Source organism: Mustela erminea, chromosome 9 (genome assembly GCF_009829155.1).
Source record: "Mustela erminea isolate mMusErm1 chromosome 9, mMusErm1.Pri, whole genome shotgun sequence".
NCBI classification, from domain to species: domain Eukaryota; kingdom Metazoa; phylum Chordata; class Mammalia; order Carnivora; family Mustelidae; genus Mustela; species Mustela erminea.
Window position 1 is genome coordinate 111,122,581 of NC_045622.1, and position 22,974 is coordinate 111,145,554.

The following is a 22,974-nucleotide window of genomic DNA, read 5'->3' on the forward strand; positions in this document are numbered from 1 at the left end:
CCCTTGCCTAGGAGAACCCAGAAACTCCAGTCCCATATCAGGAGCCACAGGGTGCTGGCCTGTCCTAGCACTGCCCTGTTTGGGCCCAGGGGTAACTGCGAATGGTGCTGGTTCCTGCAGGTCGCCACTCTCCTGCCTTCCCTCACTTACCAACTCCATCTCTCCAAAGCCCATGCTGGGCACAAGGGTCCTCCTGGGGCTCACACCTGACTTCAGCATGGCAGGTCCCATGGAGGAGAGGTTCCTGGGCGGTGGGATCCTGCCCTGGTCGGGACGGAGGTCTGTCTGGTCGGGAAGGCTTGTATCCCTCCCAGGGCAGCAACCAGAGCAGTATAACAGTAACGGCCCCTCTCGCACGTGCGCCTTAGCTCCTGCCCTGCTCTTTCTATGCACCTCAGACTTACAAGCTCACTTGACCCTCAGGAGACTCTATGAGATCGATGCCTTTATTCCCACTTTGCAGGGAAGGAAATTGAGGCACAGAGGGGTTGTGTAACTTACTCAAGGCCACACAGCGCACAGGTGGGGCAGCTGGATTTAGACCCAGGAGGGCTATCTCCGAGGACCGTGCCTTGAATGCTTGCTCTGATCTGCTTCCCGAGGGCTGTGGGCTCTAGTCTGCTCCATCTCCCTCCTTCAGCCACAGCAGTCCCTGCTAAAAGGCTCGAGTGAGCTTGCCTCCACTGACACAGTGAGGTCCTCATGAGTCAGCTCTGCATTAAGGCCCTCCCTGACACGGAGGCCCCGGCCTCTTCCTCCTTCCTGAGCCTCCAGACATTTCTCACACACTTATCGGTGCTCCTGCCTCTGAGCTTTCCTCTTGGCTGTGCCCTCCCCCCGCTATCGTCCATCATTTCACAGGTCCTGACTGTGTACCTGTCCTGAGCTGGGCTCTGGCTGGCCCCTTAGGTCGGTTCAGGCAGGGACAGTGACACGCATTGTGAATGGGTGTCTCGGGGACTGTCGGGGAGGCTTCCCCGAGGAGGGGCCGCCACGCAGAGATCTGAGGGTGAGCCAGTCATGCAGGTGGAGAGGGTGGAGGTGGGAGAGGGGTAATGGAGACCATGAATGAGAAGCGTGAGCAAGTGCTGGGGGTGAAAGGAAGTGCGGCACCTTTGGGTGACCAGGGAGAGAGGGCCAGGGCTAAGGCCCATCTGTCTTTCCAGGCAGGATGTGTGTGCTACCTCCCCAACCCATCCCTTCTTCTCTGTCCTGGCCCTGAGGCCCAACAGAAATTTCTGGGCTTCTCTCCCCACTCCACTTGGCCTCTCAAGGGCAAAGATGGCCTCCACTCATCTCCGTGACTGGGGGCTGAGCACAGAGGAGGTGCACTGAGAAGTCTGTTATAAGAAACTGAAGGTCCCAGCCCGAGGGAGCTGGAAGTTTCACCTGAGGGTGATTGGTCTCATAGCACCAAAGAAAGGACACCACTCAGGACTTCACAGCATCAGAGGCTAACCCTGGCCTCCCCTCCCTTCTCCTTCCCCGGCCCTTCTCTTTTTAACTCTTCTCATCATTGGCACGCACGCACCTAATTCCCAGGATTGACAAACTCCGTCAATTAGAAGATCCGACAGGGCATTTAGCGTGAGGCCTTCCTTCAGTTCATTTGCCAACCTAACTGCTTGTATCATGAAACGCCCCACAAAAGGGCGCTGCAGTCAGAGACAAATCAATGCTAACGAGAGCCTGCTGAGCATACTGGGAGGTGAGTGAGTGGGAGGAAGGGAGGGGAGGAGGGTGGGCAGGTAGAGAGGACCCAGGAGGGCTCCTTTCACGGGAGTCGAGAGGCACACCAGAGAACCCTGCACCAGAAGCTCTCAGCTCACCATGCCTCCTGCAGACCTCACCACACGTGGACTGGGGCTGGGTCTACAGCATCCTCCTCAGGCTGAGGAAGATGGTTGTAAGATTATGTCTCCGGGACTTGAGACTTGCCCAGGGCATCAAGAAGATGCAAGGTTGGGAATCAGCTCTCCCTGTGGGGCCCTTAGCTTCCATGTAAACTCCATTATCTGCAAAAAGGGCATAGATGTCTGCTTCCCAGGAGTGTCCATCACTGAACACAGATTCTGGGGCCTCTGTCAAGCATCAGGCATACACTGGGTGCTGGACACACAGTAGGGACCAGATCAGCAAGCTCTCCAGCCTTCAGGGAGCAGGTGTCCGCATGAGGGAGACAGTTGATCGCTCAACACACATGACGATTCTCGTGGTGAAAGAAGCACACAGTGGACTGTCAGAGTCAGGGCAAGGGAGGCCCTCTGGGAAGGTGACATGTAAGCCCAGACCTCAGTGATGATGTGAAGCTGCCTTAGAGCACAGGATCCTACAGCACTCAACCCATATTGGTCCCTTCACCCCTCTTTACAGGAGAGATTTCCCCACCAAGCAGACACAGACAGACACACTCACTTAATAAGAAGCTGTGGTACCCAGGAGGGCCAAGGAAATAGGATGCAGGGGTGTGAGGAGAAGGGAACAAGAGAGGAAGCACCAAGAACTCCCATCAGGCCTTTTCTCCTCGGGGGGGAGGGCATCCTTCCAGCCCTCAAGTTCAGGCCACAGCAGGAAGAGTTTCAGCACCAAGGAGAGCTCCCTGGCGAGGTTCAGCACCAGGGAGAGCTCCTGCCGCGGACCAGCCATACAGAGATGCCCAAACTTAAATTGACATTGCAGGTCCTCCCTGGACTGGACCCAAGTCACCCCCAGCTCCATAACATTCAACCACTCCCAAATCCACCTTGAGCCTTCCTGACACCCTAAGCTCTCCCTGGGACCCTCCTGAGTTCTGCCTATAGAAACTCCACGTACCACAACTAAGCATGATGCCAACACCATCTCTTTAACAAAGTCCTTCTTCAGATTTATCTTGGGGCCTTCACCATCCCCTGCTTTTGCCCCCTTCCAGACTGTGAGTTCCCAGAGGAACTGAGTCAGATTGATGTCTTTTTTCCCCACAGCACATACTAGCCCGGCGCCTGAATGAAGTTGCAGAAATGACTTGTACGATTGCTAACGACTGCCGAGATCTCATTCTGCCAGGAACCATGCTATGTGCTTCAAACACATTTTTATTTACAGTTTAAGAAACTGAGGCCAAAGGATGAGTGATGGGCCCAAGTTCACATTCAAATAGTCCAGTGACAGAGGCTGGATTCAAACCCAGGTCACACTGCACAGCCAGTGCCCTTGACCGTGGCTCCTTTTTGTCTCTATCCAACCCAGTGCACTGCCATCTGCCAGGCCTACGGAGCCTTGAGCACAGCAGCCACGGTCCCCTGAAGTGATTCTGAATCTTTTTTTAGCCTGAAATTGAAATCACTGATGCTTCAAATTAGAACCCCAAAATGAATGAGCCAAGACTTCAGATTTGCAATAGCTAAGATGCCCGCATCTACCTTCTCAGCAGGATTTTGGGCTCCTCCTCAGCCTGGACCACCTGTTCCCAGTCAATATGGAGGACAAAGTGAATGATTCTCTAGGAGCAGAAGGGGCTATGGCTAGCTATGTGCTGGAAAGGGGTCCAGGATCCTATGCTCTGCCCAGAGTAGGGCCTATTTAGAGCCCTGGAGAGCAAATACCCCAGTGCTAAGAGATCCACATAGCAAAGATCCCAAGGCTACGAGCCTTGGAAGGGCACAATCGTTTGCCATGGGTGCTGGCATTGTCGGAAGGCAAGAAACAAACACATCTGCACTCCTCTGTGCTGACTTTTATTTGCTACTAAAGAATGTTTTGCAGTCATCACTGAGAAGTGGACTGGAAGCTTAGAGCCCAGCAAGGCTGGGCAGGGGGATGGAGAGGCAAGTCAAGGCCACACTTACCCCCTGCATTAACCCAGCTGCCGGCAGCCCAGGAGCAGGGGTGCTAGAGTAGGAGGCTGGCTGGCAAGCCCCTGGCCTTTTTTAAAACGTGTACAGCAAGAAGCCACAGAGCTTCAGAAGTCCTCCACACTTGGAGAGACCCCAGATGGCCACTGGGTGCTGCTTATCTTTCATGTGAAACCAACAGACCTTCACAACTGAAGCATCAATGACTGAAAGTCGGGAATTCATGGGCCGCCCTCGCTTCCTGCTAATATCAGCCGGCATTGGGTCTTAACTTACTTACTGCATTAAAAACTCATTTAAAAGTATGTAGACAAGATGTTAAGAATTTGGGGGGTGGGGAGGGTAGAGTTCCCAGCTTGGCCATGCAGGCACCAGGCTATCCCAAAAGGCAAGGCAGAGAAACCTGAGCTGGGTCTTGTGACTGAACAAGTGGATGGAAGGGAGGCCGGCACCGCGGGAACCACAGCAGGGCTCTGGCCTCAGCCCGGGGATTTGTGGCTGGAGGGCAGAATGGGAAGCGTGGGGAGAAATTCCAAGATTGCCCAAAAGCCAGACTCATGCCAGAACAGAACTGAGCAAGGCAGTGAGGGAGCGCCCTGGGAGCAGAGGTTCAAGCCAAGTCTGGAGGTGTGCTTGCCAGGGGTACTTGGGGCTTGGGGGTGGGGTGGGGCAGGCCCCTGCACCAGCTGCTCTGTTGTCCGCAGAGGCACAGAGACGCTCCGGCCAAGGCACTCTTGGCTGGAATCACTTGGCACGTGATGACTCTATGTGCCTGACCCAAGGCAGACGTGCTCTGTAACGGCTCCATGCTTGAGACGGTCCTGGTAATGATGCGCCCGCCGTGACTGTAACTTATGAAGACTTGCTCTTATTACTTGTTCAACTCCCCGTCACTGCTTCCCTCTGCTCAGTCAGGCATCATGAACGGCGATCAAGGACGTGATGATCCTCGACGGTAAATGCTGATGAGAATGTCCACCCTGTGCCCAGCACGGCTGGCCCTCGGCCTGCTCTTAACCAGCAAGACCAACACTCACAGCAGCCCACGAGCCCAAAAATCGTCTTGGTGACTGAATCCTCACAACCACCCATCTTGTGGATGGGGACCCTGAGACCCAGGAAGCCCGCGCTGACCAATAACGTGCAGAGCAAGTGACAGCTCGGCTGTAACCTGAACTCTGTCTCCCTCCTTTGCACAAATTAATCTCGAAGCTGGGGGAGGCTGGCAGGTTACCACGAGGCTTTCACACCTGTTTGTAGCTCCAGCCTGGTTACAAGTAATAGTTCAGGCAAGCGCGTGCTAGAACCCATGTTGCGTTTCTTAAGTCCCGTTCTCAAGAGAATGTTTCCAGAGTAACATTTTATAAGATACTCAGACGGTCTCTCAGGAAAACACTGGGGCACCCCTCTTAGCGGCCTCACTTCAGTGCAAACTGAGATTATAAAACAGTTGTAGGCCATCACTAGTGCAAGCATTTAATACGAGGAAAAGTAATTAGCAAACTCAAGCATCGCTTTTCAAGGATGAAAGATATTGCCGCCTGCCTTAATTGCAAGGGAAAACCTATTTAGGGAATTAACACAAAAACGAGATTGGCCACTTCAGGGCTAAGAAAACAATCACAAAAACCATAGGGGCCTCCGGCACGGTATCAGGTTGGTGAGCAATGGCCCCAGGAAAATAATTAACACCCAGGAAAGTGTTCTCGTCCCGAAAGCAAACAGCAACACCTTGGCCACGGAGGCTGAGACACCACTCAGCTGCGTGCGACAGCTTCTCTGAGGGAATCACTTTCTATTTATGAAATTAATACCTGTCAGAAAAGCGAATGCTGTCACTCTGGAAAATCTGAGAAACAGACAAAGGTCTGATAAAAGAGATGATGATCACACACGATCCCATCGCCCAGAGGTTAACGGTTCCTTTCCTATCCCCCCACCCCCACCCCGAGGCCTATTTTGGGGAGAGGTGGTATGATTTAGATGGTATTGTGCGGATAATTTTCACCTGATAGAAGGTGATCAGTTCTCATTAGTATCGAGAACTCCTTGCAAGCCTCACTGTGAAATGCGTTCTCGGGAATCCGTGACAGACACCCGAGGTCCCCTTCACCATTTCCCCGTGGCCCCATCCCCTGATTCCCTCTGTTACACTGTGGTCTCCACTCTGCCTGTTTTCAGATCGTTCCCTCAGAATGGATTCCTAGAGGTAAAAACCCCTGATGTGGCTTTACAGCTCTTACGACATACTGTCACAGCGGTTTCTAAAAAGTTGATGGCGATTTATTCTTTCACGTAGCGACATATGAGCACTGTCACCGGCGACGGGTAGAGTAATTAAAAAAAAAAAAAGCATTTTCTAATTTGAAAATAAGAACTGGCAGCTCATCATCTGTTTTCTCCTTCCCCTCTGCCCATTTAGACATCGACCACATCAAAGCGTCACTCGGGACTCTCTGGGCTCTGGCATCATGGCGTCAGGCAGCCCCGGTCGGAACGCCAGCGTCTCCACTCGCCCGGTCCACGATGCCGGGCAAGTCGATTTCACCGCCCTGTGCCTGGTTTCCTCATCGGTACCACGGGGAGGGCAACAGATACCACTTTCTGGGCTTATGCAGAGGTCAGATGGGACTTTGGGGTGCCTGGGCAGATAGACCCTCAGTCATTGTCAACGAGGACATGGGCCTTGGTTGTGTCTGTCGCGAATGTCGTTTGCCCTTTTGAGGTTTACTGTTTAGTTGAATAAGGGGTCATTCTGGAGATAGAGGATGTTTTCGTTTAAGAAAGTGATGCAAGCGGTAAAGCTTGGGTTTCCGGAGGGGAAGCTTGGGGAGGGAAGACAGCCCCGTGTCGCGACAAGCAAACGAGGGCAGGACCTGCTTCTGTCCTTCAGCCAGAACGCCAGTGAAGAGGTTCAGGAAGCCCACACGATCAGGCCAGCTGGTCATCACCTTGCCTGATACGAGAACCCTGGGCGGCATCACCCAAGTGCCCTAAAGATGTGACACCCAAGTTCCTGCCTTGAGACTCTGACTCCGAAGGTGTGGGCTGGCCACCGAGTCTCTGTAAATAAGGACAGGTGGCTCTGATGCCCAGCCACGCGTCACTGGATGAGCCCGACCTGCAGGTCACCAAAGAGACACCCCCAAACCTCCATGTCTCCTTGATTACTGGATGCGGACCTGTCCTCTCTGAGCCATCCAGCTCCTCCTCATGCCTGCTCACGAGGGGCCTCTCCTGCCCCATCTCATGGGGGTGGGGAGAACCTCACCAAGAAGATCTCCAGGAAGAAGCAGAGGACGTCTTCAACAATCTGGCTGATTCTCCCCTCTAAACTCTATGCTTTCAATTCTCTGACAAGCTTCTATCATTATTAAGCTCAGTTCGAACTGGGTTTCCTGCTGTAACCAAAAGGGATGTGGGCCTTTAGCATTCCTGGCTGGTGGAGTCCCCGTGCTTACACGTGATGTACAGGGAAAAGAAACCTTGCTCCGACTCCCCTGCTCATTTCTCCCCTTGGCCTGTCACTGCCACTGGGACCAACTTCTCTTTAAGCATCGCTGTCCCTGGAAGGACTCTGCCCCTACTTCCCTGCCCACACCCCTGCCTCCTAACACTCTCTGGGAAAGCCCCAGCAGCCCCAACCATCCAGAGGATTTCAGCAAATCAGGCTGATCTGAAAGTGGTAAATACACATGGCGTATGGGGCCCCCAAGTTCAAGTGCCCACTCCTCCTTCTCCGCTTCTAAAATGAGTTTTAATGGCAAGTTACTGGCGCACGAGGACCCACTGATCTCACTGTAATTCCTGGTTTCATGAGAACCTTTTACAAGGGACTCTACTTGAAACTTTTGCGTTGCGGCAGAAGCAGGGTGTGGTCAGCAAAGAATCCCAAAGACAAAGGAGCAAAGTCCTCCCCAGTGCTAAGGCAGGAGGGACACAGAGTCGGAGGGTAAGCACCCAAGAAAAGCACACACGACAGGAGACCCTTCACGACAGGCGACAGTGATGCCAGCAAGATGATCAAGTCCGAGAAGGGAGAGGGGAGTTCAGGACTCTGAAGAGGGAACATCCCCATCAAAAGTTGCCCCGGTCTCCACATTCAAGCTGCAGCATGTGGTTTTAAAGGGAATGGAAACAACTGGCATGTTTGGAGTTCCCTTCCAAGAGCAGCGAGAGACGGAGCCGGCACGGAGGGATACGGGGTGACGACGACAATGTGCCTGCCCTGGTGACCTCTGCCCACGGGACCCCGCACTTCACCAAGGCTCAGAAACCCCGCCAACTCCAGGGATGGCTTCTGGCCAAAATGCAGATTCACCTGAGACCCACACGTTCATGGAGAACCCCCCTCCCAAGGTTGAAACTTTTCAACGGAAAATGTGGAAAACGTCTGCTGGGAAACGACGCATCTCTAAGGCTGTGAGTGATTTCGCTTCTGCAGGGGTGAAGTCCGGCAGCAAGGAGAAGGCATCCACGCAGTCTCATCAAGCACCTAAGGGAGACTTTCGGAGTCCCCTGAGTCGCCTTGGAAATGCACTGGGTGGGGCAGGCTTCCAAGGGTCCAACCCCCTGGCCCCCCGTTCGCATATGGGCCCTAGTAAGCAGCCCGGGGTGGCTGTGAAGGGCTCAGCCCTCCTGCGGGTCTTTGGGACACAGTCACGCCCACACGGCATTACTGCATCTCAGGGCCCGCCATTCCTAGAAGCCTGGAAATTGGAGGTTACCTCGGACGAAAACCTGTCCCCAAATGGCAGATGCATTTGCACATCAGAGGTTAAAAGCAACGTCCAAGGAGGGGCTTTGGCAGCAGAAGCGCAGGCACCCTTCCTGCCCCAACTTCCACGGGGGCGTCCATCGGAGAGGGTGGCCGGCCTCCTCCACCCAGGCCGGGCGTGCGCTGAGGGCGCGTCCACCAACCCCGAGCAGCTCGGCTTCCCTGCGAAAGGGGTGGGCCCAGCGTGCGCCCCGAGGCACTCCCTCCTTTCCATTACTGACTGGTTCATCCAGGGAGCCCTCCAGTGAGCCCAACAGCGGGCCACACGCTTGCACGTGCAGCCTTTGGTTATTATTTAAAACCAAGAACCAGTCTTGCCTGTGTCAACCTAGTGACAGCCTCTGTCCCTGGGTCTGTCTGTCTCACACACACACACACACACACACACACACACACGCACGCGCGCACACGGTGAGGAGACTTACATCACAACTCCATCCTACAGAAGATGATTCAACCAGTCTCTGCATTTTCGTGAGGTTACAAATCGAGTTAACCCACGAGAGCACTGCAGGTTCTGGTCTCCACCGTTCTGGGTAACGTACCCAAGGCGTCAGCCGAACCAGGCTCTGATGGGTCAGGAAGAATTTAAATGTAGCTTTCAGAAAATAAAAGCGAGGCCAACACACGATACCTGGACGAAGCTAAAGCACCTTCTCCATTTTCCTTGGCTCGCTCCCCCTCCAGCGTATCTCCTGGGTTTCCTTCGGTCCACCAGGCTGGAGAGGCCCTAAGGAAATCATGAGCCAACCTGGGCTCAGCAGCGCCCCGGGAAGCTCAGGCAGAATGAGGAGACCGGCCTCCAGCGCCCGGCTCACCAGGGTCTGGGTCTTCAGAATGAGCAAGTGTCCGGCTGGCCCAGTGGCGGGGCCTCCCCGTCCCCACTCCCTTCCACCCGTATGTGCATTTCCAGAGCAGATGAGACACGGCGCAGGGTTAGCGTCGAGGGATGCTTTCCCAAGAAACGTGAACTCCCCAGGAGGGCCCCGGAGTGAACCAAACCCTTTACAAATAATTTTTCCTGGGTACAACGTGCTCTTTCACTCTTAATGTTTCCGAAGAGTAACACGTTCCTTTGCACAACAAGATTGAAAGTAGCACCTCAACGCGCAAAAGGCAGGGAGCTCAGACGTGCTGGGAGCTCGGACGCCTGCACACACCACATTGCTGACCCCAGCCAAGCTCAAGAAACACGGGCACTTGTGTCTCACGGGGTTCCTTCAAGGAAGAGAATGCTCCCTTCACCTCAAGCGAAAGCCGGTTTTCAAAGCATCTGGATTCCGTAACTTCCTTTGTGTGCCCTCTCGCACGTGGCAACTTAGTCCTTGAAGGCCAGCATCTGCCAGGCCACTCACTGCAACTTGCAAATCAACGGTCTCTCAGCCACCAAGGTTACAGACCTCAAGCAAACAAGAGCCACCGCACAGCGCTCTCCGTCCGGCCCTTAAGGCACGAGAAGGACAACAGCCCCAAGCAGTGTCTATTCCTATAGCTACCGAACCCCACGCAACATCGTGGCAATCCTGCGTCTCTTCCTTCTGTCTTCTACTTCAAGACCGACGGCCACTTCCATGAACATCTCCACCTCCCAAGAGTTACAGCCAAGGCCTTAAGACAGTCCAAACGCACAAGTCCACCGGAAATGGCATCCCCAATGGATGGACCAGGAAGCAACCCACGAACGTGGGTCCACGGCAGCCTCCGTGAGGCCCCCTAGATCTGGCTCCATGGCCACGAGCCGAGACCACGGACGCTATCCCTAAGAGAGGCGGCGCTCTCCCCAAGCGGAAAGGTATGAACAGCGGTGTGCCCACCTCGATCAGGAAGTCCCCGGTCCTCAGTCCGGCTCGCCATGCCACCCCTCCTTCGTCCACGGACTCCAGGTACTGCAGGGCCGGGAACGCCGGCGTTGGCGTGAATTCTTCAATGGGCGTATCAGCTGGGAAGACAAGGGATACCTCAGTTCAAGCCTGGGTGACGTCTCCGGGTGGGGAGCCCCGGCCCCTCACGGGCCCCTGAGAGAAAGGGGGTGTGTGTGTCTCCCGTTGGAAGTGGGCGCTCCGGCCCGCTCTCCCCTGGGAAGGGCTTGCCACTCACGGTCATGGCCAGCACCAACTTGAGCCACGAAGCCAAGTGGAGCTTGGTGCTACCATGTCTCTTGGCCTTTTCGAAACCACGAGTAATGTGCTGTGCTTGTCTATACGTACACGCCTGTCATTTTCTTTAAAAGCATCAGTGACTAAACATTTTCAGTTCTAAAAATGGACGAGTCCCCCCATAACCACACAGAGCTCCGGAAGCACCACAAGGAACCACTTGCCAAATTCCCAGCTACCGAGACTCGCAACCAAGGGAATTCAACTCGGAGCACGGACAGATCACAGTGCTGACCCAGTGGGTGGCTGCGGATTGGGAACCTGCTTATGAATTCTGTCTACAGGGAGCCCGGCTCCCGGCGACCACTCTGCGGCCAGCACCCACGGGAAGGCTGGGCCCCCGCTCCTCGGCCAAGAGAGCCGTGGCTTGTGGGCCCCACACAGCTGCTGAGCAAAAGTCCAGGGCAAGAGACGGACTGCCTTGGGTAGTTCAAAGCGGCCGGGGTGGGTGGGTGGGAAAAGGAATATGACCCCAGCAGGGGGAGGGGCTAGAACATCACTCAGACGGTCACGGACATGGACACACACACACACACACACACACACACACACGGGGACAGATTCTTCCTTCCTTTCTCTCTGGTCAGATGGCTCCTGGCCAGCCCGAGTTTCGGGCAGGTGGGGCTCCCACCCAGGGCAGGAGGCCCTTCCTAGCTCAGGTGCAGGACCCCGCACAGCACAGAGCCTCTGACATGGAACTTACACATGGCTTACCCACACACGCGGGGGACAGATGTCTCCTCTCACGGGGAGCTGATGCCATTTTGTTTTCTTTTGAAAGGGAAGCCCCCAAGTGAAGGGCCGGTGGGGGGGGGTACACGGCCATAGAATGCGTCCCCGGAGCCCCCCACCCCAGGCCACATGACGTGTACGCTGCCGGCTCAGTCCACGGCAGAGGGGACCATCTTGCCACATTTCCTTTGCAAAGTCACCTTAGAGGCGGGCACACAGGCGCCTGCCGCACTTGGAGCCGAAGCCCACTCCCAGAATGGGGCAGTTTCGAGACAGCCGCAACTCAGCACCGGGTCATTGTGGACACCTGAGACCAGGAGCTCCAAATCTAGCTACAGTTGCACTGAACTAAACCACAAAAGATACATTAAACCCACGATATTTTTTTTTTTTTAAGGGTGGGGGGAGGGAGAGAGGGAGAGCTTGAGCTCGCTCGGAGCAACACTGTGTACAGAAAATTGAGAATATTCCTCAAGGAAGCCCCGATGTTTTCTGAGTAAGGCGAAATATGTTAAAGAACATGGTTGTCTAGCAACCAAGTGCCCCCAGGAAGAAGGCTTCCTTCTGAGCCGGGGAGCGTTTTCATCCGGCGTGCACACACACACACACACACACACTCACACACACTCACACTCACACAACAGGGGGTGCTCCCAGGCCGGCAGCAGCGGCTCTTACCTTTCGCCCCTCGGAGCACGAATCCGAAACCCTCATTGTCCTTCTTCTGCAGGACCACTGTCTTCTCCTCAATAACGCAGTCACTGTAGAGAGAATTCCGGGGATAGCGACCATTACTGTAGCCCGTCATCATCACCGTGGCCGGTGCCCCGCCGGGAGCGTTCATCGTCCTGGCCGTTAATCACCCGGCTCGCCGGATCCAGGCAGCATGGAGGAAACTAAGCAGCACAGGGAGCAGGAGGCGCGGAGGCAGCTGGGGGGGCCGGCGAACGGGATAGGCGGGCTCGGCACAATGGGGCTGGGGGGGGGCAGGCAGCGCCGGAGCCGAGCGAGCAGGAGGAAGGAGTCAGGCGTGGTGGGGAGGCCGCCGAGCCATGGCCGCACGGGCTGGCTCTGGGCACCCAAAGGCAAAGAAAGTAAGTGGCCCGGAGCCACGGGGGGCAGGGCCGCCAGGGCGCCCGGGCCGACGCGTCTTCCAGGGGGGCCCACTGAAAGCGGCCAGAGGAGAAATGAGGCAGCAGGTTTTTCTTCCTCTTCTTCTTCCTGAAGGGGTTTTCAAAAATCAGATTCTATTTGCTCTCCACACGAGCCGGAGCCGAGACGCAGCGACCCCTCCCTCTCGGTGCGAATGAATGTGGTGTCCCCACCATCACCGCGGGGCCCACAACGCCACGGCTGCTGCTCGGCGCCATCCCGCACAGAGGAGCCGCAGGCTGGCGGAGGGGGCGGCCGGGGCGCTGCCGGGGGGCGGGGGCTCCCAGCAGGAGGAGGCAGGTCACTCCGGCGACACCCAAGCCACCAACGGCATGGCCTCCTGCAGGGGACGACGAGCCGTGGGGACAGGGAGAAGCGGGCTCAGGGGTGACCCTCCTTGAGAGACCACCTAAAGCCACACCGCCTGCCTCTTGGCACAGCATTTTTTTTTTTAAAGGAAAGAAACGCGAAAGCTCCAACTTTGCTTCAGCTGCCAAAGCCTCCCATCACGCACAGTAAGGGCGCTTTGCCACATGACTGTCCACCCCCAGAGGCACCCGGGGGCGCGGGACGGAAGTGGACTTCCTGGCGGGCCGGGGCTAAACGGTGGCCCTCCCCACCTCCCAGGGGCGGCATCCCCTCCCCCCGCCCCCAGGACTCGGGGCCGCCCCGGAAGTCAGTCGCAGCTGGAAGGCCAGGCCAGTGCGCAGGAAAGGAGGAGGGGCGGGAGGGAACGAGGAGCGGCTTCCTCCAGGGTCCTAAGGGGCTGGTCATGCACGGGAGGCTGCGGGCCACAGGTCCTGAGGAATTCAGCAGTCCCGGTCCTCAGGGGGGCAGGCCAGGGGACGCAGCTGGCAAACAGTGGGAGCAACGGGCAGACAGGCTGGAAGTGACAGACAACTGAAGGTCAGCTTTGCCCAGCACCAGACTCACAGCCCGCAGGGAGCATGGGGCCGCAGCGTGCAGCCCCCCGGGAGCAGCTTAGCCGACCCAGATTGGGCCCCAGGAAGACAAGGGACAGGGGTGCTTGGACAGAGCGATGGGCTGCCAAGAGCTCTTCAGGGCCCAGATGAGGGAGGGGAGCCTCAGAGAGCTTGGGGGACACGGCCGGAGAATGCACACGTGGCCTGACCTGCTCTGAGCTCCTGGCCTTGCGGCAGACAAGCGTGCAACGGAACTTGTTGGGGTGACCCTGTCTTCCAGCTAAGGGCAGGCCGAGTGCAGACACTTACTTTCACAGCCCACAGCCCGCACAGTCTGGGATGACGGGTTTAGGGTGGTCTAGTACTCGAGGAGGGGCTTTGTCCCGGTGCTCTTGCTCTGCCTGCTACCCTGGGCACAGGGAGCCCTGGCTCTGGGAGCCGGGCCGTGACCAGGAGCCCCTGGCTCAGCCCGCTGAAGCCCGTCAGAAAGGGGACTCAAGCAGGGTCAGGAGTCAAGGGCCCTGGGAGCCTCTGGGCAGGGTCCCACGGCTGGCCTGGCCAGTGGTGACGGGGATCCGTAAACCCCTAAGACTCGCCCTCGCATTATAAGGCAGCAAGAAGCCACGGGCCTCCCGGGGTACTGTGAGGTCAGATGGGGCGATTCCCAGGGCAGTGCGGTGGGCCGGGGGAGCCCTGGGGAGCCGTCAGTGGCCCACAGAAATGGCAGCAGGCTGGTGCTTAGCCAGAATCTGGGGGACCACAAGGCAGGAGGAACTGGGGGCAGGTGGAGGCTCTGTGGTGAGCAGACCCTCTGCCCAGCCGACCACAGCCTCGCCCAGCCAAGACGCAGACCTGGACCACCTGCCAACGTGCCTCGCTTCCAGCTGGACTCCTCAAGGGGGAGGGCCCTGGCCTTGTGGCTCCCTGGGGCCCCGGCCGCTGTGCCCCACTTTCACCCTGCACCGCCCTCGCATGAGTAGCCGCGGGCAAGCAGCCCCCGAAGTGGATGCCTGCCCTGCGGTCCTGGGCCCCATCTCCCATGGGCGCATAAGCAGCCCCCGTCCCCACCCTTTATCTTGTATTCCAGGCGGCGGCCCTACTATGGGTCAACTCCCGGCGGGACCAAATGCTGCCTCGGGCTTCGTGTGGCTCGCAGGCAACCGTACGTTTCGTGCCGGCTGTGCCCCGACAAAGGGGAGCTTGCCGGGGCCGTGCAAGGCTCACACAGAACTCAGCTCAGATCCCAGCTGTGCTCGGACCCAAGGTCACTCTGACCTTCACACCCTCAGTGTCCTGCTCTGCACAACGGGCTGAGGGGCAAACCACGCCCTGCGGGCTGAGGGGAGTTAGCGACAGAACCCCCCGCAGCCCAGGCACGCAGCACGGGTTAGTGACGGCGACCCTACTCGGAGAGGGTTTGCTCGTGCCGACCTCTCCCTCTTCTCCTCCTTCCTGGGACCCCCCGGGCTCCCGAGCCCACAGTGACCCCGGCCAGTTAAGTGGAGACAGTGGTATGTACCTGGGAGGCACTTTGGGGAACAACCAGGACAAGACCCCATAACGGGGAAACGGCCCTCTTGTGCCCCATCCCCCGGGAGATGTGGGTCCTGGACGGCACGACCCTGGACACCCACAGGGCCCAGCACAGGGTGTACCCACTGCGACTGTGGGCTGCTGCAGGACAGGGGTGAACACAAGGTGGGCGTCAAGCCTGGGTGTGTCAAGGGAGGCGGCGGAGGAACACTACCGGCCGTGAAGGGTCTCCATGCACACGCCTCCCACCCGGACAATCCAGAGGGCAGGAGCAGCTCGGCACAGTGGGGCGCCTCCCGCATGTGGCGGGCTGGGCCCGGGCAGCCCGAGGCACAAGCGGGAGGGAAGTCCCAGGCGGTCAGAAGAGAACGGCCTTTGTAGCAAACCGTGGAAAGCAGCAGGAGCTCCGAACGCGAGCATCGCTCCCTTGAAACAGGAGCTCACGTCTAGTTTCATCCGAACAACACCAGCGCGCAGCACTCCCTCTACCCTGCAAGTCAGACTGGGCATTCCCACCCCCGGGCCTCCGGGAGGAACCTGCCTGAGACGAGAAACTGTCAGGAGGCTCCTGAATCTGGTTTATGAATCTAAGAGTGGTCTCAGGCCGACAGCCACGGCCACCCGCAGCACCTGCGGCCGCAGTCCCAGAAACCAGGGGCCTCGCGGCCACCTCCTGGCCGTACACCACCAGCCCCACTCCCCAGATGCACATCAAATGCCCTGGGAGCTGCCCGCATGGGGACACTGCCTTGGTGCTTACATGGGTCCCATGCTGCTGACCTGGGGACCACCCAGTCCCTGGGGACACAGCCTGGTGAAACCAGAAGCCCAGCCACAGTGATCACCCCGCACCCCACTTTGGATCCGCCCCCACCCCGGACCCCAGTCACTGCCCGCCTTCCTGAAGCGCCCCCCCGCCCCACCGGCTTGTTTTCATTCCCTGAAATGCTCTACTGTTGGCCTTGCCTTTTATCCGAGTGCTCCCACATGGGCCCTTCATGCCTCACTGCCTTGTGCTCCGTGTTCCCTGGGCCTGCCATGCCCTCCCAACACTGGTCAACTCACAGGCTCTCAGCCCTGGGCCGAAGCCACCCCAAACCCTCCCAGCGACGGTCAATGTCACACCTTCTCTCCCTGAGGGTGTCTTCCAGCCAGGCCCAAGCCTCTGAGGGGACCCTTCTCACCCACTAACCCATCAACCATGGGCTCCTTGGGAGCAAATGACAGTGCCTTGTTCCTCTCTGAATCTCCCTAAGTGCACGATGTTCCTTCTTAGTGAGATTCTACCTGGGTTTGCTGACTACACACACACACAAATGCAATCTAGCTGTGCTGTCTTCAGACGTGTTTTCTGAGTGGGGTGAAAAGGCACTTTAATGAACACAAAATGTACCCTTCTTTGCCAGTTTCCTGTAGCAGGAGCTACAGAAGGCAAAGCATGCAGGCATCAAGCCCCACCAAGTACAGTTGGGCAGGCTGTGCACAGTGCAACTATAAAGGCTACCACTTACATGATGACCATCAAAGATCCCCATATTTATTATGGTTATTTTGGCACAGACAGAAGTAAAGCGCCTTGAGGAAGGGGCAGGCAACCTTCACTAGTTCATACAAAGATGGAATGTAGGCCACTGGCTGCTTTGAACAATGTGAGAGGCAGCCACTGAGAACCACATCTACACTGGGAGACGGCTCCGTGTCGAAGTTCCCCTAGGAGCCACATGGTAGAGACCATGAAAGGTTTCCATGTTCTCACTCAGCCAGCAGTCCCACTGCCCACCACAGTCAAGAGGCCACTGAATGTCCCTGGAACAAGACAAGAGGATGATGGCAATCAGGACTGGCCACACAGTGCTCCCCAGCACCCCAGCCCACCAGCGGGGACGAACACACTCCCGGTGTCTGCCTCTCGGGACCACAGGTGTCCAGGCATCCATGGTTTTAACTATGGCCGGAGGTCCACTTTCTCCCGGCAGCCCCCCCACCGGCCTACAGGGAAGGCCGTTCCCCTGGTCCGGAGGCAGCAGGTGCCAGGCAGGAGTGCCAGCATTTAGGGTTTGTCAGCCCCAAACAAGCTCCCTTAGCAGTGGTGCCTGGTCCTGGAGGAACCAGGAGAGCCGCAGGAAGCCAGGCCTGGGGCGGCCGAGATGTGTGAGCACCAGGCCCCGGGCTGGCTCTGCCTGCCTTGGCTCTCATGGGAAGGATCACAACGGGCGTCTAAACCTTGAGCACAGGGACTGTTGGGGTAAACCAGATGGCTTCCCCTGGAGCTATCCGGGTCTGGACATCAAGTCAGACAGCTACATTTCTCCCCTGCTCCACGGGGGCAGGGTTTTGGTGCAAGGCTGAGAGTCAGAAGCAGTCGGGACCAGGAGCTGAGGCAGCCACAACTCACTGAGTACCTACTCTGTGCCAGGGATGGACTGCATGCTTGGCACTTAGCAGAGACCAAACTGGGCCCAGTCTGGGCCTTATGGAGACATGTGGCGCGTTGAACGGAGGCCTGCAGAAGTCAGGTCCTGACTCCTCGGACAAACAGAGTCTTTGCAAGTGTACTTAGTTAAGGATCTGAAGATGAGGTCCGCCTTGCATCTAGTGAGGGTCCTTAAACCAATGACTGGTCCTTATAAGGGAAAAGAGAGGGAGATTCGGGGCACAGAGGGACCTCGGTCGGAGAAGCCAGGTGAGGACAGACAGTGGCAAGGATTGGGGGACGCGGCTGCAGACCAACGAGCACCAAGGATTTCTGGCAAACGCTGGAAGCCAGAAGAACTGGGGAAGGACCCTCCCCCGGAGCCCTTGGAGGGTCACAGCCCTGCCGACACCATGAGCTCAGACTTGCAGCCTCCAGAACAGGGAGAATGTGTCTCTGTATCTTCAGCCCATGGTCATTTGTTGCAGAGGCCGCGGGGAGCTCTCGCAGCGGCAAGCAGGAAGGCAGCCCCAGGAGTGTGTGGAATACGGCGCGGTGAGAACCAGGCTGGGGACTTCCTGGAGGAGGAGGGCTGATGCAGGAGCAGGAGCGAATGGGTCAGGAGGCTGGAGAGGTACGAGGGAGAGGAGAACATTCCAGAAGGAGGTGGAACCACGAGATAAATGTTCTGAGGCACATCAGGAGAGGCCAGAGAAGACAGTCACATGGGGCCGTGGGTACCTGCCCACTCTGGTCTGAGGTCTGAGGGACGCAGCTAGGCAGTGAGAGGCTGGGGTGCCGGCCCAGGGCGGCCCCTTCTGCTCCCCAGTGTTATCCAGGGTGGCTGAAACTAGCCACCACCACAGGTCCACTGTCTTCTGTAGCCCTTCGTGGCCAGGTCTGCGCCTTGTTGCAGCGACCCAGAGGTGACCAGCACATGGCCGGCACACATGGCAGGAGTGACCACATCCCGCGGAAACAATTCACACCCAATGTCTGTGGCTGCCGCTGGCGACACCTTTCCTAAGCCACCAGCAAGAACCGGGTCAGACAAGGCACCAAGGCAGGAGGGTGCCGCGCCCAGAGTCAGTGGGAGCGGGCGCACGCAGACACGGGGACGTGCCGGGAGCCGGGCGTGTTGACCCCTTTGGGGTCATGGGAGCGGGGGGAGGGGTGCAGAGTGCTGGCCGGGAGGCAGCAGGGACATTTCAGCAAGGAGGCCCTACAACTCAGCCCCCGGCGGCCTTACGCTTTGTGGGGCCCCACGGACGTGCTTGTGACCTCGGAAGGCAAACTCCACCGGCTGTGGGATCCGAAGAGCAGACAGCCACGTGCAAATCGGCCCGCGCTTAATTGTCTCCGAGACCTAACGTGGGGTCCGCCTCACGGCTCACCAAGGTTTGTATCCACAAACGTATCGCCGCACGCAAACACCAGGGCCAAGTCCGATCTTCTCAACTGGACGACTCTTTGGGTAAGCGGCCGCGGCAAAGAACTCACAGGACCCTCGGGGGAATTACTCACAGTGTTTGTTCAAAGACAAAATCCCCCAGATCGTAGCAGAGTTTGTCCCTGGTGAGGTCCACCCATGCGGGCCGTGCAAACCCGTGGCGGGTCCTGGCTGGGGCCGCTGGAGCAGCGGTGGGGGTGGGGCGGCGGGGCCTGGGGACCCCCCCCCGGGGACTCCTGTTAGGGAGGCTGGTGCACATATCGTAAGAAGCGGCTGTGGAGGGAGGGTCCCCGCCCTCTCCAGGGCAGCGCAACGGAAGCCAGAGAGAAGCCTCGTCTCAGTCACTCCCCCAGTGAACGCATTTCGGCGACAGCCTGATGCAGGCAGGAACTGGGACACTATTAGAAAGAGGGACCTCCAGGGATCAGGAATGACAGCGGCTGTCCTAGAAATTTCCGGGCTCTGCCAATCAGGAAGGATGAGGCGACACACAGAGCCTGTCAGCTCCTCTGAGGGGGGTGCCGGTGGCCTCAACAGGTGTCCCAGCTGGGCAGAGATGCCAGGCACGGGCAGGTGGCCCAGATCGCTGTGGCGGCTCTGGCTGTAGGGCAGCACAGAGGGCCGCTCCGCGGGCGGGCAGGGGCAGAGCCGGGGCTCATCCTTGGGAAGGTCTGGCAGTCGCAAGCAAGCGGTGGGGGCGGGGGGGCCGTGTTCCCCGAGTCATCTGTCACTTGCTGCTGAGCTAGTGCCTCTCAGCCCTTGTCCACACACGCTGGCACTCCCTGCAGCCCCCTTCCTGCTTCCTAGCCAGGAGGTACTTGGTGCTGCCGTCTTGCAGCCCCCCACCCCAGCCCACGCCCCCACACAAGCAGGAAGCTGCACGGCTCCCGGGGAGATGAAGCCGTGTGTGCGATGCCATCTTGGTGTTCCGTGGCCCGAGCTGTGCACGGCGTCACACGCAGGAAGTTAGGAGTGGGGACAGTTCACTCACAAAGGACGCTACCCCGGGATCCTGGGAGCCCATCTTGCTCTACGGGCGGGGAGGCAGCATCCTTTCATGGAGCTCCGGTGAGGACATAGGCTCCGTCCCCACGGAGCTCACACACCCACTCAGCAGAGACGGGGGATCCGCGTCTCCAGATCGGCAATTATGAAAACACCCTGCCTGGCGTGTCTCCTCGTCGCTAACGTGATAAGCAATACAAGTTTTTCCTAATAGAAGCAATAATGTGCAAAGAACTTGATTCAAATTAAATTGTCTCATTACTTTGTAATAAATCACCCCAAAGCATTTCCTGAGCACTGCCAGGCGTGTTACCTGCCAACGGCAGCTGCTGGAGAAGACAAAGATGCGGCCGAAATGCGTTCGGAATCAGGACGGGAGGTGATCGTCGCTGCCCGAGGGGGAAAGGGGATGGGGTCTAAAAGGGGAGACGGCCTGTTTCCTGTTCCTCTTCCTGCTCCGGCCTAGGAACGGGAAAGACGTGGCTGGAGGCGGGGACCCCAGATGGAAGTGCGACTTTGGACAGGCCCCTCACCAACACTGGGCTTCGGTTTTCCCGTAAGATGCAAAATTGGAACATCCCCGTAGCTGCTGACCTGATGCTGGTCCTTCACGGTGGAGGGTCCGTGAAGCTGGAGGGGGAGATCTGGCCAGGGCCACACGGCTCAGCCACCGCATGCCTGACTTGTCATCCTTCGCCTTTGGTCCTAAACTGAATATTCTTTAAAAAAAAAAAAAAAAAAAACCCCAAAAAATCAGGGAAACTGCACAACAGCCTGACATTTTGCGAGGAGCGCGGAAAGTGGCTGTTTGTGACTTTTCTTCCTGCGGCAATGACAGTGGGAGGAGCGGCCTGCCCCATCTGTTGGTCTTGAAACTTGCCCAGAAAGGCCACGCCGCGTAGGCTGTGGGGCAGGCCGTCCCGAAGGTCCTCAGGGAGCAGTGGACAGATATCGTCCACAGGTCTGGCTGGAAGCCGCATCTTTTCGTGGGAGCCAGACCGAACGTAGGTACCACTCGGTGCTCCTGGCTTTGGAGAGCAGGCTGATCTGGGGCTGGGTGAGGGGCTTGGGGGCCCAGCTGGCCAGTCAGACAGCACTGACCCCTAACGTGAGGGAGTGACACACCCAGGCCAGGCCCCGGCTGGAGGGTAGGGCCTGGCCATTGCTACCATCCAGCCTCTTCCCACAGAACATCTCGTTTCTCTTCCCAGGGCTAGTGCTTATAGAAGAAGTTGCCTTCACTGAAGGTTCCCAAAGTTGCTCAGAGTATGAAGTAGACACATATTCACGTGGAGCACCTGCATACGTCCTTCGAAAGGGGCTCTGCAAACATTCTAGAACAGGGGTTGATGAACTCTTTCTGTAAAAGCCCAGAGAGTAAATATTTCCAGCTTTGCAGGCTCTGTGGTTCCCGGGTGCAGTGACCCACTCTGCTACTGGTGGCTCAAAGGCAGCCATGATGCTATGTAAATGACCGGGTGGGGCTGTGTTCCAATAAAGCTTTATTGACACAAAGGGGCAGGGGCCGGATTGGGTCCTTGGGCCACAGGTTTTAGAATCATGGTCTAAATGTTCTAAAGACACCGGACACTAATGATGCGTGTATGTGAGTGACACATAACTCCCCTGTGCCCACGCGTCATAAAAGCCGGGAGAAGTCTTCGTCCCACACAAGCCATACTTGTGTCACTGTCCACAGGTACCAATTTTGACACAACAACTGAGCTTCAGAAAAGACCCAAGGAAAATGCTTTTGAGAAATGAGGTCATCCACCAGATGCCCTAGAAAGATTCAGGAAGGCGGAATGGAGAGTCCTTCCTGAAACACAGACACACGCCCGTCCTGATGAGCAGAGCCAACGCTAAGGAGGCCCAGCTTCTAAACATCGGGGCTTGAACGCGTGTGTGAATGTTCTACTGCTGAAAGGGCGCGCTTAGCTAGGCAGGGGCTTCCCAATTTGCATCTCAATTACTGGGCCATGTGCCCCAGGAGAGGGTCTTCTGGGGCGCGGCTGAGGTTCTCTTCTTGGAACACGCTCTATGTGCTTGCTGTATGCCGAACTCCTATTCATTCCTCAAAGTCCTCTTCAGTAGCCACCATCTCCAGAGAGCCCCGTCTCCCCACCCCTGCTCGCCCGGCTCCTGGTGCTCACCCCAGTCGCCTCCCACAACAGAGGCAGGAAGAGCCAGAGACTTGCTCTCAGTCTCCCCTGCCGTTGTGAACGGTCACAGGACATGGTGTGGGGCTGTGAGACTCGAGGGCAAGATTTTCCTCGTGGGAGAGATTTAGAGTGGGGGCTTCCTAGTGCCTTTTCCTCCCCTTAGTCTTTGCTTGGGATCTGCTCTGAGGGCATGACCCTCAGAGCCACGGCTGCCGTCTTGCAGCCACGAGGGAGAGGCCAAGAGGCTCCTGGAGATGCTGCTGAGCCTCACGGTGGCCCCTAGACGTGTCCTCCTTCAGGCCTGCCAGGGATGCCCCAGCCACCGTGAGCGGGCTCCTGTCCTTCACAGCCAGAAGCTTCCTAATGGGCATCTGGGGGCTGGAGCAGGGCGGGGGGGAGGCTGCCTGTCAACGAGATCTGAGCAAATGACCAGAATCCAGATGCTGAGACTTTCCGGTAAATCAAGCCTCCTTCAAGCTCTGCTCTGGGCAGGAGAGACGCATCCAGACCCCTTCTTCTCCAAGGGCTGCTCATTAGCCGCAAGGGCTCAGGATGCCCTGGAGACACGCACCCGAGGCCTCGTGCCGCCTTCCACTTCCCTGGGGAAGATTTAATTACAGCCCCTCATTGCCGATGGACTCGGTCTGGAAAGCAGAGGCCACAGCTGGATGGTCATCTTGATCTCGGCCACGACTGGCGTGCCGTCGACCAGGCAAGGACTCCGGAAACACCCCAGCGGCTCCTCAGTCCCGAGGCCAAGCTTGTGCGCCGTGTGGCGGGGACAGACAGACACGGCGCACGTGGGAAATTTCTGAAGCTGCGGCCAAAGCCGAGGACG

At 57.6% G+C, this 22,974-nt stretch overlaps 1 protein-coding gene across 2 annotated transcripts in view; it reads right to left on the minus strand.

The window, feature by feature from the left end:
* The window catches only part of SHANK2 (SH3 and multiple ankyrin repeat domains 2), a 459,921-nt gene that overhangs the window by 133,420 nt on the left and 303,527 nt on the right, over positions 1-22,974 (minus strand). For both annotated transcript variants that reach the window (XM_032360192.1, XM_032360193.1), the window contains 2 exons: positions 12,177-12,259; positions 10,425-10,549 (listed from right to left, as the gene is read on the minus strand). In XM_032360192.1, the coding sequence (XP_032216083.1) occupies positions 10,425-10,549; positions 12,177-12,259 (208 nt within the window). The remainder of the gene's footprint in view (positions 1-10,424; positions 10,550-12,176; positions 12,260-22,974) is intronic.